The 19213-nt window shown below is 42.7% G+C and overlaps 1 protein-coding gene across 4 annotated transcripts in view; it reads left to right on the top strand.

The window, feature by feature from the left end:
- Window positions 1-665: 665 nt before the first annotated feature.
- The window catches only part of gria3b (glutamate receptor, ionotropic, AMPA 3b), a 98471-nt gene continuing 79923 nt past the window's right edge, over window positions 666-19213 (top strand). For 2 of the 4 annotated variants that reach the window (XM_074648321.1, XM_074648320.1), the window contains exons 1-2: window positions 668-1283; window positions 1738-1896. In XM_074648321.1, the coding sequence (XP_074504422.1) occupies window positions 1199-1283; window positions 1738-1896 (244 nt within the window). In that variant the 5' untranslated portion in view covers window positions 668-1198. Of the gene's footprint in view, window positions 1284-1737; window positions 1897-19213 lie in introns of all 4 variants that reach the window. The other 2 variants (XM_074648322.1, XM_074648323.1) reach the window with 2 other exon arrangements.

Below are 19213 nucleotides of genomic sequence, written 5' to 3'. Positions count from 1 at the left end.
TTAACCTAACTGTTTTTTGTGTTGCCTAAACCTAAAGAAGTCGTAGTTTTGTTGCCTAAACCTAAAGAAGTTGTAGTTTTTTTTTTAATAAACCTAAAGAAGTCGTAGTTTTGTTGCCTAAACCATCCATTTCATTCAGTTTTACAACATTTTAGAATGTGTTGCTTTTTAATTTTCACTTTTATAACACAGTAGGCGCAGTAGGCCCCTAATGACCCACATCTATGGTGCTTATAGCCACTGATAACCCCTAATATGTAATGGCCTGACAACGATCGAATCGGGTGATTTATTATAATCTAACCTCCTAAAAAAGGCTTATAAATAAATGTGTTTCCGGCTAGGTAAAAAAACAAAATGCAATGAGCCAAAAACATTTTTTCAGTCACTTTCATGATCATTTTCAGGACCATAGACAGTTCTATTGGCTCTATGTATACCTCACATGTGTGTGCCTGTATGTATGTGGTATTGTATGTAACTTTGTCCTCTCATATATTGCTTTCCCCTCTCTCTAACCTTTTAAAATGCCATTGCATGCACTGAAGATAAAATATGGATAGAGACAGATCACAGAATGCATGAAAACTTTCCCCACTGTGGGAATAATAAGAACCGCAGCATCTCTCTCCATGTTCGCCTCTGCGCGGTTTCTCTGTAGATCTGCAGCAGCAGCAGCAGTATTTGGTGAAGTGGCCAGCAGGCTGTTCGGAATCATTGGCCACCAGAGATTGCAGTGTGTTTCTATTGATTGAGGCCAAACAGAAGGCTATAATATTGACAAGTGCAGCGCGTATTCCGAGCCGTCGTAATCTGGTGGGTTGAGGCTTTTTTTTTTTTTTTTAATTTAACGTCAGATCAAGTTTGACCAACATCGGCTCCAATCGGAGTTCAGATCAGCTCCTTCTTCCTCTCCTCCACCACTAGCCCACCCTCCTCCTCCTCCTCCTATCCCTCTCTCTCTCTCTCTCTCTCTCTCTCTCTCTCTCTGTCTCTCTTAGTTGCAAGAAGAAAAAAAACCTCTCTGCAGCTGCTGGGCTGCACCTCAATGAACCTAATTGGTGCACTGTGAGCGACCATCATCTATCTCTCTATCCGCTGGATTTGCGTCGCGCCTCGGCTTCCATCCAGAACATATGAGTCTGCTCCGACAGACCCTTTGAGAGGAGTTGAACACATCAGGTTCGGAGGGGGAAAAATGGCACAACAACGAGTGGTTTTGTTTCTTCTACTGTGGCTCTTTGACAGATCGTTCGCGGGATTTCCCAATCAGATTAATATCGGTAAGTGTCTTTTTTTTGCTTGAGAGGCTGCAGATTGCGGTGTTTGTGTGGGAATAAAGATTGCAGTGTTTTATTATAGGCTACCGGAGAGATGTGACAACGGAGCGCGGAGCTCTGCGCAATGACAACTTGATATGCTGCGATCTTAAAGATGCTGTAAAACTGAAAGATTAAAGCTTCACAGAGTCTGTGTAGTCATTTCTTTAAAAAAAAACACATAAGTGTAGCCTATAATAATAATAATAATAATGATGAAGGAGACGCTCGATGTGAAGAGTTCCAGACAGGCGCACCGTATCAAAAAATGCATACTAGTTCTTCTTTCAGCCTCCTTTTCTATGACAGTGGGACGTTTATATAGAGTTCCTTCTCACTGAATCAAACCAACATTGACTAAAGAAGAAGGCACAGATGTGTGATCTTTGGTTTCCATCTCTCTTTGTTTTATTCTAAGGTGGACTGTTCATGCGATCCACGGTGCAGGAGCACAGCGCGTTCAGGTTCGCAGTCCAACTCTACAACACCAACCAAAACACCACGGAGAAGCCTTTCCACCTCAACTACAACGTCGACAACCTCGAGTCGTCCAACAGCTTCTCGGTCACCCATGCGTGTAAGTGTGTGCTTTCTATTTCAGTCATGTCCAGATTCAGATTCACCCCCCTCTCTATCCCCCATCCCACACACACACACACACACACACACACACACACACACATGTGTCCACAGCACAGCAGAGCAGAATTATTTATGTCAGATCTCATCCATATGGAGCTCATTCATAGAGGAGGCTACATCTCAATCCAGAGAGGAAGGAAGGAAGGAAGCAGTCAAGTTCATCTCACTTCAATCTGGCTCATAAAGTCCCCATGGGGGGAATGTACAAATAGAGATTTTTTCTAATGTACACAGTGTTCTTCACATATTTACCCGTAACATCGTTTGCTTGGGTTTTTACCACAAAATGCAAACATGGATACATTATTTTGTTTACATGTAAACATTTTACAGACAGTAGCATGTGGTTGGAAATAGGGGTGGGGAAAAAGAAATCGATTCACATATGTATCGTTTTTGAAATTGTATTTTTAATGCCAGAATTGACATATTTGCTTCATTTGAGTCTATGCGGAGGGAGAAGGAAGTTACCGCTTTTGTTGTTGTAGTCTGAGTAATGTGACGTCATATCCGTTCCGTATCCGTCAACCAAAACAAACAAGCAGAAAGTAGAAAACGGCGGAGGGTCCCACGTGGATACGATCTGCTCCCTTTACATTTTAAATTCCAAAGTGGTAAACACTTCAAATACAGTAAAGAATGGAAACACTTTAGGTTTGCCAGGAAAAGCAGAGCCGTATTGCGGTAACATGCGGTCAAGCCAGCCGTTGCTCTCGCCTCCGTGGTCAAATCATGCCGAAGCTACAACTGTAGAGCACCAATATACTGACATTTATATTAAATGCATTGAAACGGCCCCGAGGGAGCTGACCATGGATGTATAAAGAGAACGGAACTGACGGCAGAGCTAGCGACGCACTTGGAGAAGTTAGAGGAAGTATACACGTGCGACTACGTCTGGTTCTCAAAGTCCCTTAAAAAGAAAATACCACTAAAATGTGAGGGGAAATGTCTTTATTCTTTGATTTTTGGGTTGCTGGAACAAAAATTGATAAATAATGCCTGAAAATGACTGATATATATTTGACTTTAGGACATCTCTGACTACATACTGTACATGCTGAAAATTAAACATTTTAATGTATTCATTTAGATATTTTCCAAATGAAAAGTCCCTAGAAGTGTATGATTCAGCTTTTTCCTATCACAATAAATCGTAATATCGAATCACAATACTTACTACTACTACTACATATCGAATCGGCACCCAAGTATTGTGATAGTATCGAATCGGTGGAAAGGTGAATCGTCCCAGCCCTAGTTGGAAACCACATTCACAGCGTTTATGTCTGTTTTGTCTTGAGGTGATATATAAAAAATATATAAATTCCACATTGTAAAATAAGTCCCTTTGGTGAAACGCTAGCTGTATACATGCTGGCCTTGAGAGTGCAGCCAATTGCACAACAAACCCTGTAACAAGGACTCTGGAGGAGTTCATGTGTCATGGGACACAATTGGATGTGCGTTGACTTGAAGTGTTGACTCACTATCCGAGAAGGAATTATATAAATTGGTATAGTAAAGAACGCTTTCCTCTCCATGGGTGTTATTATGTGGTTATGGTGCATCCCATGGTGCAACTGGTGCAGTGGCTGATCCGACAGATCATTTCTACACCCCCATTGGCTGCAGTTTCTTGAAATCAGCAGACACAGAGTGGACGAAATAGAGTGGAGAATGCCATTTTGTGATGTCATTCGAAATGATGAGTTCAGTTTGACTTAAGAGACGGGCGTCTCTGTCTGGCCGGTCCCTCTAACCCCCTGTGTGGCACGCTCATAATGGCCCCTCTGACTCTCCATGTGCCGGAGCATTCCTCCCGCGCCGTCCTCTGACTCCCCCCTGTCTTTCAGAGCATCTCCCCCCAGCATTGCAGAGTCAGCTCATTAGCACCCAGCCCTCATAGCGCCTCACCGTGCTGTCATTGGGCGAAAGGGGGGGAAAGAGAGAAGAAAAAAAAAATCCATAGCTCCCCCAACCAACGCCAGCAAATGAGTCGGGCTCAGACCTGCAAGAGGAGGCGGGTCTGAGGCGGCGAGGGGAGATAAAGCGAAGCGCCGTATCACAGGCAGCAGAGCCGCGAGTGCCCTAACGAAGGCATTCGTAAGAAACAATAAGCAAATGAGAGTGAATAAATAATAGATAGTGCTGTGCAATTTCACGCGTGTTGAAGAGGAAGGGAAGCATAGTAGGAAAAAGGCTTGATATCAGAATCTAATTAAATTCAGGGGCAGACAGAGCTTTAGCGAGAGAGGAAGGGGTTCCTGTGGGAGCCGTGGCCCCGTTTCTTGTTTCTCGCTGCCACGTCTTAGCATCTCCATCAAGAGCTCTGTCTCAGGACCGCCTTGAACTTCAGATGCAAGAGAACTACGAGCTTTTAATGATGCAAGGAAACCAACGCTTTAAAGAAATGTGTTGCAAAAATAGGAGAGCGATTGTCAAATGTCATTAAAATGTTTGGCGAGAGCATCTCTTTTCGCTTTGATGTGCGTATTAATAATCTGCTCTGCTTGAAATGTCTCTGTCTGTTTAGCGTGCTACATTATAAAGGAAGACGTTTTACACTTTACACTACTTAATTGTAAAATAATCAACAAACTCATAGCTGTTAAAACAGTCTTTCCAATCTCATTTGTGTAACGTGTGATCTGAGACTTTTTTTTTTCAAGGTAGTGCCCCGAGACTCTCGTCAAGCTGAGTTCGCAAACCGCCGACAGCTCACGCTGAGCTCACAACAGTCCATAAGCACCTCGGATTGTCTCTACCAATGTAGTGAGCAAAATAAAGATGACGGTTATTAGATATCACTTATCTGCTGATTTCCAGAGGCCGTTTGAGGCTTTGACTGCGCTGAGTGAGGACCTCCTGCGTTTCTGAGTTTTATATTCGTCAGCGTCGTTGTGTTTGTTCCGCGAGCTGTCACAATTATTTAGTGGACACTCATCTTTCCCTTTGTCATCAATAGCCCCCCCTGTGGTTGACTCAGACCTTTGTCAGCAGTAACACACGTCTATTTTATGATTGGGCTATCGGAACTTTTTTTTTTTTTTACAAAAGTTGCAGGTTTGGGGGGTAAATCTATTTCGAGCTTCGTTGCTTTGATCGAGATGAGTTGTGGCTCTCTAAGGACGAGCAGAGTGGTTGAAATGACAGCATTTTTTTTGTCTTATTCTGACTTTCTTGAAGCTGCTGCTTTGGCGTGCTTTACTCTGGGACAGATGCTGCCAAAGCCCTTTTCCTGTGACTCATCATGTAGATCACTCCCCCCTCATTTGCTGTGCATCCTTTTAAAAAGTACCATAATGGAGACAGAGGAACAAGAGGACACGCATAACACAATAACCAAACATGCTAGAGTTTATTTCGCTTTTTTAGAAAGAAAATATGGAAATCCTTTAGGTGCGATGAAGGCAGGACTGTTTTCTTTCAAGTCGGTTTAAAAACCTTTACGCTATTAATTGAATTAGTGGCCGGCAGCAAAAAACAATGTGTGGCTCCTGTAATCCTTAAGGCATGGCTTTGTACTGCAGAGGCATGGCGGTGAGTGCTTTGGTGGCAACACTGTTGTTGCTTTGAAGTGACATCAGAAATTGTGAAATGTGTAATTACCGGTGCAGGGTCCATAATAGCTGTGGAAACTAGGAGTCAGGTACGCTTCACAGAGAAGACCGGGGTAGTTCAAAGCAGAGGGGACCAGTTTGAAGAAAGCAGAGTAGACAGCATTAATGTTCCTGATGGTCACGGCTAGCCAACTTAATGACACCACCATCCCTTTCTCTCCTGTTTACCCCTTCTTCTTCTTCTCCCTCCTTTACCTGAGGCGAAGAAAACATCAAGCACCCCCCCCCCACCCCCCCACCTTCGCCTCTCCTCCTCCTCGCCACGCCATTTATTAGATTACTCGCCTTGATTCCTGTTAAAGGCAAATTTTGCAATGCTTGGCTTTTGAATCTCATCTCCCCTATTCCTCATTCCTCATTCTGTCATTAAGCTAATGGTCTGTGTCCCCTCTGCCAGCCTTCTTACATGTGCCTACCCCTCTTTTATCGAATCCTCCAGGTCCTCAAACCCTGGCAGTTAGCAGATGCTTCTTTTTTGCCGCACAGTTCAGCCACTGCTGTCAGCTACTGTAGGCAAAGCTACTGTAGGCAAAGCTGCTGTGCTCCGAGAGTATGGAGATAAAACAAGAGTCACTGTGATTTGTCATTTACCATGGCAAGAAAGAAGAGCAACAAGCTGAGTGACTGTAAGGTGTGATGGATCTTATTGTGAATAGAGAGAAGATGAGGTTTAAGGAATAGTTTGACATTTTGGGTGGTATCAATCTTCTCATCTAGCTCTTGGCAAGAAAGCGGACAGGTGTATTTCCCAAAATGTCAAACTATTCCTTTAAGACTGCTTCAAGTGAGTGGCAGTTCATGTCAAGAATGAGTCCTAAAGCCTGGACATGAATTAGCATTTTAGCACTTCCGGTTCCTTTGTCTGATAGTTAATGGTCTGTGGTTAACACAAGCTTAAGAGATTTTATTACACGGCTTTGTTGAATACTTGATTCTGATTGGTCAATCATGGTCATTACAGTCTTTTATTCCTTTATAGCAGACCGTTGCTATGGGCGCAGCTCTGATGTAGGACTCTGGTGGACCGTTTTTAGGGCAAATGATTGATTTCTTAAGTAAGTAATCGAGTAATAAGTGGGATAATGTACGGCTAGTGGGTCATTGTTGTGAAATAAACCCTGCAAGACGCCGTCAGGGTTAATTTCACAACAATGACTGGCTTGCTGTACATTATCCCGTACTTAACGTTTTGTTCTACGATATAAAATATGTCAGTAAATACCCCACTCGTGAATTTTGAAGCTTTTATGTGTCTTAAAAAAGGCGGTTGCTAACAAGTGGCTAAATGAGACTACAATACGTCATCACGCCGACTCGTCCGTCTTTACAGACTCGTCGCGTTTACTAGTGCTCATGTGACCGCGGCGTAGTTCGTTTATAGCTTAACGTTAGCTTTTTACTTCTGGCGATTGCATTACCGCTTCAAAAATCATAGAAGTGGTGTTCATTTGTGAAGATTATCTTGCTGAACAAAACGTGTAAATATCATAAACGTTTGTTCCCCACAGATCTTATTTTCTGCAATAATCCAAAACCCAATGGAACAATCCCATTGGGTTTTTGACGAGGGAACCCGGGCGATGCTAACTTCCTAAATACGTCTATATAAAACACTCTATTGTCAGTGTGAAGCATTGTACATCTGACTGGATGTTGTATTCCACATGATGCAGGTGGGTGATCAAGGTGTGTGAGCAACATTAGGACAGTATCAGGATCAGAAAGTGTGTGGCTCAGGAAGTAAACTCCAGCAGATGCTTGTATCTGGATAGAGCATCGCAAACTCTCAATAACATAAGAGTGCACAAGCCTATTTTTGTTGTCTAGACACAACACAGTCTTAGAAACATCTTCTCCACTGACCTTTACGCCCACCCAGAGCGCGCTAGCTCTGCACATGTTGCCCAGAAACACCAACGGTCTCTTTCCCACCGGCGGCCCACACTATGACTGAGCGCATGTGGCAAATGGCATATGTTGCGAAGCGCAGTACGAAAGGGGCCCTTACCAAATCCTTGCGTGTATTGTTCTGTATAGCTTTTGGGGCTGTTGTTGTTGTCGATGGCGATGGTGGTGGTGTGTGAATGGATGGTAAACAAAGCGACAGGCAGGCATGTTTTCGCAGCGCATCATGGCCTGACAGATGCAGGCTATGGTCGAGAGAAGCTCCTCAGGTGATTGTAGTGGCGCTACACTCCTTGTCCTTGCAGGCTGTAACTCAGCTTGAAAGGTGTGACCGGGGGAACATGGTGGGAGAAGCTGAGTAAGAGAGGGGGGCGGGGGAGGATAGAGACGAAGACTGCAGTAAGAGAAAGCAGGATTGGATTAAAGGATGTTTTAGATGTTCCTTATATAAAACAGTTTGTGTGTGCACGAGTGTATGACTGTGTGAGTGAGTGAGTGAGTGAGAGCTCTCCAGGCTATGGGGGGTTGTTCTGGGACATGCCATCACAGTCCAGCTGTGTTAGAGGCACAGATGGAGGTTTGTTTATGGACGCACAGGCATGATGTGCATATGCATGCGTGTGTGTGTGCACATATGCACAGAGCCACGCGAACAGACACCGTATGCATAGACACACACATCCTGTCTCCCCCCTTAACTGAGTGCATTTCAGTGTTTTGTACTAAAGCTCCCGTGACACACTTCATCATTCATCCAAAGGAAAGGTCACGGTGAAAAATACGCTCGGCTCACCCCGTGTCTCTTTGTGCAAACACTGTTTTAGAAGATACAATTTTTGGAAATATACGCAGGCTTAGGATTCATGTGAGGTGCGATGAACAAACGAGCGTATTTGATAAGCACCATGACTGTGCAAAAGAGAGAAACACAAGCCACTGTAGAGTAACGTAATGGTGTGATTTCGAGGCCAGGCGGTCTCGGAGGTTCTCCGTCGAGGCGGCTGGATCAGTTAGATGAGTGGTACAGTAATGGGCCGGGATGAGGTTACATGCTCTGGGAACTGCGAGGCCTCTGTGGAGAGGAACGGGACGTCAGCAGAAAGGAGGTGACTGACAGCACAGCTCAGATATAGAAAGGATGAGTCAGAGAGAAGGTGGAGCCTCTGTCAGATACAGTCACATGTTATGATCTGACTCGAGTTTAAAGATGTCTGGCTGAGTTATTATTATTAGGGCTGTCAATCGATTTAGATATTTAATCATGATTAATCGCAAATTAATCACACATTTTTTGTGAAATATTTAATACTCTTTTTCAACATGGGAGTGGGCAAATATGCTTGCTTTATGCAAATGTATGTATGTATTTATTATTGGAAATCAATTAACAACACAAAGCAATGGCAAATATTATCCAGAAACCCTCACAGGTACTGCATTTAGCATATAAAATATGCTCAAATCATAACATGGCATACTCAAGCCCAACAGGCAACAACAGCTGTCAGTGTGTCAGTGTGCTGACTTGACTATGACTTGCCCCAAACTGCATGTGATTATCATAAAGTGGGCATGTCTGTAAAGGGGAGACTCGTGGGTACCCATAGAACCCATTTTCATTCACATATCTTGAGGTCAGAGGTCAAGGGACCCCTTTGAAATAGCCATGACAGTTTTTCTTTGCCAAAATTTAGCGCAACTTTGGAGTGTTATTTAGCCTGCTTCCCGACAAAGCTAGTATGACACGGTTGGTACCAATGAATTCATTAGGTTTTCTAGTTTCATGTGATGCCAGTATCTTCACTCTAGCTCTAAAACCCTCTACAACCTCCAGGATATCGATTGCGTTAATGTGGTAAAGAAATTAATGGAGTTAAAAGTAATTATTATCGCGTTAATGTTGACAGCCCTACTAAATAGCCAACATTAAAATATTACTTGATACCACAAGTGCTACAGTAATTGCTAGCAAGAAAAACACTGCCTGACTAACTGAAATTCAGTACTGATGTATTACTAATTAATGGGGCTGCCACCTCTTGGTCGATTAGTCAACTAATCGGTCGTTTTGGGCTTAGTCCACTAAGATTTCTTTAGTCGATTAGTCATTTTTTTAATGCTTTTTTCATGCTGAATGAGTGATTTCCAACAAACTTATGAGCACATCCCTGGTAAACACAAGATTTGTGGAGAAACTCAGTATTACAGATCTGCCAATTAAATGGGCAATATGACGATATACAGTATATTGTCAAAACAATATAAACAATATAAACATATTGATTGTATATATTTTTCTATATAGTTTCTATTGCGATATAGGCCAGGCATTTGTTTATTTATTTTTTTCTCTATAATTTCACTGTTTTGTTAATTTTGCACCCAACTTCTTAAAATGAGAAAATACTATTTAATTCACACTGGAGTATACAAAAATAGGCTTTACCATGTGGTTATTTCATATTAACTATTTTGAATTTCCAGAAAACATGCTGTATCGTGATTTATATGACTCAAGATATGAATTGACCTAAATTGTGATAGAACATTTTGGCCATATCGCCCAGCCCTAGAGTGTTAGTCGACTAAATTCTATGGTCGAGCACAGCCCTACCAATAACTTATCCTATCCTGCTGGCATGACTACAAACACTGGTACTGTTTGTTATGGTCACATGAGGTTAAAGCTTTTTCATACTGCAAACACATAAAAGGCAGGAAAATAGTCCAAAGGCTAAACCTCAAAAACGGAACATTATTCTGACCTAATTTTCTGGCCATGAGATGCCCTCCGCTGTATTTTTTATTTATTTATTCTGAAGTCAGGCGCACAGCTGAAGCCGTAATGAGATGCAGACTAGAAAACATAGAACACACTCCGAGGCAGATTCAACACAATGAATTTTTAATCAGAATATCAAAAGATCCTCTTAAACCCAACCTGAGGAGAAGTGTTGCTGTCGGAGAGTGCTATTTGTCTTGGAATCAATGACGCTGCCGGCAGATGTTGTTTGATAAAACAACAGCTTTTCCTCCCTCGCTGCTGCTGTGGTGGCTTCAAATCTCCATATATCTTTCACAAACACTGGGCGTTTGGCCACTTCAGCAGCTATGGAACATAAAAAAGGATCTGGTATGGGGACAGATTTTCTGATTTGGAAGATGGGTAAATCACATCACAGATGTACATTGGTACTTTTAAAGCCCCGACAGTTATCCATCTTTTGTGTTGTGTTCAGACCTACTGTGGGGGTGTTGGGGTCTTTGGATTTCTTATTGATTTCCTTTATCTATCTGCTCACTTTCCAGGGCCAAATGTGATAAATTGCAAATGAGAAGAAGGATTAAGGGGAAATGATTATGAATGGACTGTCATGGCACCCTGGAAATATCATCACCCTATATACCCCACAGTTATTTCAAACAAACAGCCAACATAGAATTACTGCTTATTAGGGCTGTGTATTGGCAAGAATCTGGCGATACGATACATATCATGATACAGGGGTTACAATTCAATATATTGCGATACTGTAAGCGATAAGGCGAACACACTACAATATGCATAAAATCAAAATTAAAAGAAGTTTACTTTTTTATTCAATCAAAACAGTTGGATCTGCATTTGCATTTATCACAGTCCCTGTAACATCAACATCATAGCTCTACTTTGAGAGGGCACATACACTGAGAGGGCGCATATCCATGCAAATTAAATTAAGTTTGACTGATTGAGTTGATCTTTGCATAAAAATTGTTGATTAGAAATCTATACTCTTTTTGAGAATCAATACATAATATCTAGGGCTGTCAAAGTTAACACGATAATAATGCGTTAACGCAAATTAGTTTTAACGCCACTAATTTATTGAACGCATTAATGCAACTTGCAATTTTTAGGCTGTAGCGGACTCAGCTTTAAAGCTAGAGGGAAGATACAGGTAGATACATATCATATGAAACTAGAAAAACCTAATGAATCCATTGGTACCAACCATGTCATACTAGCTTGTCGTGAAGAAGGCAAAATAACGCTCCAAACTTATTCTAAATTTTGTTGAGGAAAAACTGGCATGGCCATTTTCAAAGGTGTTGACCTCTGACCTCTAGATATGTGAATGAAAATGAGTTATATGGGTACCCACGAGTCTCCCCTTTACAGACATGCCCACTTTATGATAATCACATGCAGTTTGGGGCAAGTCATAGTCAAGTCAGCACACTGACACACTGACAGCTGTTGTTTCCTGTTGGGCTTGAATTTGCCATGTTATGATTTTAGCATTTTGTTATGCTAAATGTAGTACCTGTGAGGGTTTCTGCACAATATTTGTCATTGTTTTGTGTTGTTAATTGATTACCAATAATAAATATATCCATACATTTGCATAAAGCAAGTATATTTGCCCACTCCCATGTTGATAAGAGTATTAAATACTTGACAAATCTCCCTTAAAGGTACATTTTGAACAGATAAAAAACGTGGGATTAATTGGGATTAACTATGGCCAATCATGCAATTAATCGTGATTAAATATTTGAATCGATTGACAGCCCTAATAAAATCGCAATATTCAATATTTTCTTACACCCCTAGTGCTGTATTCCCATGATAACTGATGCTTTTATATAATGCATACTACAGTGGGCCTGCCAGAAATGCTTTACGTGTATGAGAGACGCTACATTATTGCTCATAAAGCTTGAACGCTTAAATAGATTTTGTTGACAATAACATTTCCACAACTATAAAAAAACATTTACGCCACAGCTGAGCAATGAAAACCCTGATGTAACCATTAACCATCCAAGAATGGGTTTAAGAATAATTTGTGCACCACTGACCCATGTGTGAGCTCCATGGCGAACCCACGAAGGCATGGTTCAAGACCCCCTTGATTTTTTCGCCAGCAGACATGATGCAACATGACAGCCCATCTATGCTCCGCACATCTGTTCATCACTGTTCAAATAATAGGGGCGGTTTCTGAACTATAAGTCAACAGTGACAGGCCAAGTCTGTGTTCCCTTATTGAAGATGATATCAGCGCCGCGTTGTGATGAACAAGAGGAGCCGGCTGACTGTATAAAAAGCAAAACGATAAACACACTATGAGGGACCGCACAGGAGGAGAAGAGACGCACAAAATCCTAGTGGTGCATTAGACACATTCGCCGCCGAGCTCTGTGTGAGGGAAAAACTGTTTATGATAAGAAAAAAAGCGACACACGTGGTGCATTTTAAGTAAAATGAACAGGGGGTTGAGCTGCCATTGTGAACTATTCATCTGAGGTGCATCAGGGATGTGTCTGCCAGCAGCTCGGCTCCGTGTGATGGCTGCTTTCCATTTTGTTTTCTCAATGAGCAAAACCTCTCAAGGAGAGTGGAATACGTCGTTTGTGGCGGAGATTATTTTTCATTTGGAAATGCCATTTACCCTTATGCTCCTGTTGTGAAAAGGCAGGGGATGCAGGAGGTAAAGAAGAAGAAAGGAAGAGCATTTTTTCAAAACGCGTCTCCTGTAAAGATCTCTTATATTGCAGTCAGCATTTTTTTTTTTTTTACTTTTTACTCCCCCTCTCTGTCTTTCTCATTTCTATATTTCTCCCTTTATATGTATTTAATCTCTTCCTCAAAGCCCATTACGGCGATGTTCCCGCAGCCGCTGCAGTCACACTCAGCTAGCTATTGGCCATTCACTAGACTCCCCTACAATACCCGTAATCACTGAATCAGTAATCCCCTACTTGAGCTGGAATAGCACATCCGCATCGCGCCTCATCGGAAGTTGCTGCATTGGCCTCTGAAACTCTGAAGTCCTCCTCAATAAGAGCTGCTGACTGCATTGTCCTATCCAAGGTCAGATAGCTTATGGAAGAAAATACTTTTGAGTCTTTTTATTATTTCTGAAAAGCGCCCAGAGAAAAGCATTAATTGGCACCTATGTGCCGTCTAATCTTGTCGGTCCACTTGGACGGCGTTATCAGCTGTTTATTGTTTGGGCGCCCCCTCTGTGTGTGTGCGCGGCGGAGTCTGATTTCCGCGCAAAAATGTCAGGACATCAGGGCGGCGTTGTGATGAATACAAAACATCAACAGGGAGTGTCACGAATGTACTCTCCCACCAACTAGTAAATATTGGATCACAGTGCGACGAGGGCTTCCAGCTTCCAGCTCTCTCTCTCTCTCTCTCTCTCCCTCTCCCTCTCCCGTCTGCCGACTGAGCAGATTGATCCGCACGTTCCTGGCCCGTTTCAAAAGAGGCAGTCGCTGGCAGAGCCCTGCCAACGCTGCATGTCTGTGCAGAAACAAGGGCTCCATCATAACTGATTGCTTGTGACAGTTCACAGTCGCCGGGCCACTGGAGCATCATAACCTTGTGAAACTAGTGTATGGGCACTCTAGCATGCGGGCTGAAGGAGAGGAGGAAGAAAAAAGGAAGGTATTAGCATACTCCTCGCAGTGATACAGGGATGCAAATAAGACGTGCCGTGCCATGAATAGCCTCTGTGGTTAATATTAAACACGTCTTATGCAATGAATGCAGACCAACACATCTGGAAACGGAGGGGGGATTTATAGACAATTACTGCAGCTGGGATTGCAGTTGCTGCAGATTGAAGAGCCCAGAAATGTCAGAGCGGGATCTGTTGACGTGTTGACGGCGAGGCCTGAGGAGCCACTCAAATCACTTTATCCGTGTTGTCACCATAACAAGCGGCAATGTATTGCTGATTGTTCACTGATTCACAGTGAATGAGTTTAATCGAATCTGCATGAATGCCGTAAAGAGTAGAATGGGAGTCAAATGGCCGTGAGTAACATGCGTGGAATTGTGACTCATCCGCCGCTCGGGTCATCAAGGAGGTGGTAGCCATTGCTCTGCGTCAGTTTTTCCAACTTAGATTAACCCTCTGAGACCCACAATAGACCCACAATAGACCCATTTTTGTCTTTTTTAGGGGGGTGCAGGGGTTCTTTAGGGGGAGATAGCAGGTCAACAGTAGATGTCACATAGAGGTGGTGTACATCATCTGAAAGCTGGGAACCTGCATGCAGCTCAGTACTGTGTGTCAAGTTGTTCTAGTAATAAATCAAAAATAAACATGAAGTAATTAATTAATTAATTAAAATAAATTATAAATTTGTATAAAGGTTTAGAACGACACTCGAGAATTGATCAAAAATGATCAAAAATCCCTCCAAAATACCACATTAAGACATCAAGACCTTGAGGAACACCACAGAAAATGCCATGCTGTGATTTGGTTTAAAAAACTTTTGGCCATTATATAGCGAGTGCTTATTGTCAATAATCCTAAGAAAGCCATCCGTCCTCTGAATGCCCAGAGAACCCATTTTCAGTCACATATCTTGAGGTCAGTGGTCAAGGGACCCCTTTGAAAATGGCCGTGGCCGTTTTTCTCGCCAAAAAAAAAGCCCAAATATGGAGCATTATTTAGCCTCCTTCCCGACAAGCTAGCATGACATGGTCGGTAACAAATGGATTAATTATGTTTACTAGTTTCAAATGATATCTGTACCTGATATCTGTAGCTCAGAGGGGTTAAGAAGATGTATTAGTAGGTGCGAACGAGAGAAAAGATTTAATTGTGACGCGGTGGGGTCTATCTTACATTACACGCGTCTTACCGCCGCTTCTCCTGTCTTTAGTGCTCACTATCCTCATGAGTGAGAATTAAGTGAACATGATGTGCTCGCCCAACCATGACCCTCCTCTGTTTCTCCCTCCAATGGTTAATTCTGAGAGTGCTGTTGTGTGGCTCTTGCCATTTCACACATGGCTACATCAAACCTGTGGGCGGTTGCTCCCAGGGCCGCTGTCCGCGTCTTGTGTGTCCACGCATGGCCGCGTGATGAAATATTGAAGTGTTCCCATCATCGACCGTTGGATAGCCGCCGGCGCGATTCCCTTAATTTTATTTTTCTCCCCTTTCTTCTTCATCTCGGCGGCGTGGCTTTATTTTCTCCGGCGTGGCGTGCAGATCAGGAAGGCAAACCTCATCTGGACCCGTGACAGAGCTAATCCATCGCAGCTGCGGAATGAAAAGGCCGTTTGGAGGGAATCTATTCCAAAGGGCCTCAATGGAAAGCCTCTCTCAGATGCCGGTGCCCTTTGCAGCCCCGACAGTGCTAGAATATGATGAAAAAGGGACCTGGGAGAGTTCAGTGGCTTAGCTATGTTTATGAGAGCAGGGAGTAGTGGAGGAGAGAGGCGCAGCGCTGGAGATGGAGAGATGAAGTGACCAACCACTGTGTTTGTGTATGCCTGTGTGTGTGATGTGAGCTGGGTTGTAAGCACACAGCACAGCAGCGCTTCCTTCATCTCTCCACCTACCTGTCTTCTATAGCGAGCTGAGGCGAGAATAGGCTGTGTGAGGATTTGTGAGGTTTTATATACGCCTCTGTAGATGAGCTGCACACATTCAATAGCAGACCCACAATGGCTGCGATGTGGACAGTGGACGAAAGTAGCAAGATGTCCGGTTTGAAATGAAATAACCATAAAGGAACGAACAGTATGCGTGAAATAGCACCTTGCTCTGTCTATTATAAACGGGCAGTGAGGCTAAAAACATACCTTTCTTTAAGTATGCCAAGGGCACAGAGAAAGTCTCATCAGTTCTCTTGCTTTTCCTCAACTCTTTGTGGGATGTATTTTCCTCTTGCCCATTGTAGAGCTGCTGCTACTGTACCAGGCCCCATCCCTGAGCTGTAAGGGGATAGACTTTGGGTCTTTTATGCATAAAGAAGCTTAAGTTTGGAAATTGCTCTCAAGTGGCCGAAGTTTGAGAAACGTCAGCGAACATTTCACTCCCAATTTCAGGGGTTTGTCTCCGAGTTAAGCTTTTCAGCCCTAGGACTCCCTGTAACTGAATGAAATATTTAGGTGTATAATGAGGAGGAGTTTCCATTGTAGAAGTTGTGTAGCAGCCATGTTATGTTCACAATCCAAGAATGAATGGGATTAGCACTAAATGAAGGTATAATTTAAAAAAAACTTGTATAACATGGTCTTAAATTGTCCGTGTCACTTACTAACAGTGGTATTGAGCCTCCACCTGCCTACACCCAAATACGATGGACGTGATTGAGCGTTCCTTTTACTCTGAATTACCCAGAAAACATGGTGTTAAAGGAAAATTATGGTTTATTAAAACTTGAGTTTTATTTGTGGAAATTCAGGTCATCAGTTCTATCTATTACAATAACATTGTATAATCACTAAAGTAATGCTGAGTAAGACCACTGTGATATCGCTAAAAATAGGTTCAGTGAGGCAATAAACCCAAGCAGTGACACGGTCATAGAGGTTTAAAAAAACTAAAAACAATGGTATTAGTCAATTTTATTTGGAAGAGAGGCTGAAGTTGAACAATCCAAATAGTTTACGGCCCAACTTCCTGGTTTAACTTTTGCTGCAATCCATTGTACCCGGAACTCGGACAAAAACGACCTCTGACATGGAAAAGAACAATAGAACGGCCATTCAAGTTGAAATTTCGAAAGTCGGAAGCTTGGGAAAGATTTATCTAGCCCAAGTTTTCCGACATAAACGTCACAAAAACATGGCGGCGCACACACTGAATTACCGTTTCATCATTTTTTGTGTTGTGAAACCAGCTGTAACAACGTTGTAGCTGCAATTTCCATTTCCATTCAGTTGATTTGTGCTTGATAGAAGTCTTTGCGAGCATGTGGTACTAGTTTACTCCTTCCGTCTCTTTTAACCGGGTTCCCGCAGAAATAAATGTCATAATGTCATTAATTCGATTTTCAGAAATATTTCCAAACAGGATTCTCTAATTGTTCATTTAAAGATGGTTACATTATATGCTTCTCTCTTTGCTGATGACGCTGTGGTAATTGATGTAGGTCGTCTGTAGATGCTTCTGAAGCTCAGCCACTTACATACGTCCATGTTTTGCCAAGCAGATGCACTGGGACGGAATTATCGACTTCCGACTTGCAATGGATTGCAGTATTTGTCCAACTGTATTTGCCGTGTACTTATTTGTGTCATTCCGGGGTGCTCTCACTTTAGGTTTTACCTCCAAAGAAAGTTGTAGCTAATCTTGCTAAGCTGTTGGCTTGTTTACAACTCGGTATGATTGTCTGACCGTTGTGCTTTTTCGCCCTTTGGTTGTATTTTTAACACCGTGAACCGATATCTTAGCAGTTACTTTGGTGAGTTCAACGTTATCATAACCCATAGAACTAACGGCCCAGAGCCAAGAAAAATAAAACCTAAGCTGTGATAAGTCATAGATTCCTCTTAACTATTTTTATAGAGACTATCTCTTTGCCTGAAAGAAGTTTCACTGAAGACAGTTTAAATTGAAGCCTGTGGATCATCCTGAGTAATCAGCACATTGTAAATATATGATTTTAGTGCAACACTTAAATGAAAATCATCACTTTATCTAGCTTAGAAGTTAATTATGCAGTATTTTGCTTTTGATCAGTCTGCCACGCGGCTCCCATCCATTTCAGGGTGTCTCTATCGTGCTGTCATGAGACTGATAGCGTTAAACCTGGGACTTATTCTGACTTGACTACATTGCAGCACAGTGACCATATCAGACAAGATATCAGACAGGCGCCAAATTACACTGAATTTCCTCTTATTGGCGTCCGTGCCCAGCACACATCCAGACAATGAAAGGTCCGCTGAGAATCCATCTTTTCATCTAATACGAGAAAACTTCTTGCTCTCCTCTCTCTAAATGTCTATATGAAATGGCTCCAAAGTGAAGCCCCTTGCTGAGAATCTTTATTGGTTTTTGTGGGGAAAAAGTGAGGTGAGTAAGGCATATTCAAGGGTTTCAATGCCAGGGCTCTGCCACATATAGGATTGCAGCTCACTCACTGTCATAGCTCTCTGTTTTCCATCTCTCTCCCTCTCTGCTACCTCCAGCATTATCATTCAGGGACGGAGCGCCATCTCAGCAAGGGCACTAATAAGATGAAAAGTGGTGCTGGACTCTACATACTTAACCAAGCTTGGATTGAGGCTGAGAAGGAGAGGGAATTATTTAAGTGATGTCTTCAAGGTTAAACAACTGGTCCCATCTACCATCCTCATTGACTTATTGTATTATTCCTGGGAGAAAAGCGAAGAGCTGGGAAAGAGACTGGAGTCCTGGAGAGGTAATAATCAAGCCACCACAATGCAAATCCCTCAATGGCTCGGCTTGGTTTGTTTCATCGGCGTAGGATATGAAATGTGACATGTAATTTGATTAGCGACACCGGGGGCAAAGGCTTAGTTTACATGCGCAGGAAGTGGACCTCGTGAGAGTGGCAGATTGTCATCCCACCTCTTGGTGGCCCTGTGCGGCGCACTCATATAACCCATACACGAGACACACAGATCAGAAATCTCCCTAAAGGACAGAAACAACCAGTCAGGAAGCATTAAACTCACACGGTTTGCACTCTAACTGGAATATAGATGTTTGGAGACTCCTCGCTGCCCCGTCTTGCAGATTAGGAAAAGAGAAAATGACAAACAGAAACTAGTTTAGCAAGCAAGACTGAAGAACAGATAGAATTGATGTGAGGCGGGAAAAACAATCCAGCATTTTTGACAGTGATGGAAAAATATATGCGCCTGGCTGCCAGACATCCACAAAGTTTACTCTGCTTGTTTTTTTCTCAATCATCCAAAATAGGAACAGGAACCGGAGAGGTTTGCAGCTG

Source organism: Sebastes fasciatus, chromosome 10 (genome assembly GCF_043250625.1).
Source record: "Sebastes fasciatus isolate fSebFas1 chromosome 10, fSebFas1.pri, whole genome shotgun sequence".
Taxonomy (NCBI): Eukaryota; Metazoa; Chordata; class Actinopteri; order Perciformes; family Sebastidae; genus Sebastes; species Sebastes fasciatus.
Note: the sequence above shows the minus strand (reverse complement) of the source record. Positions and strands in the feature narration are given on the sequence as shown.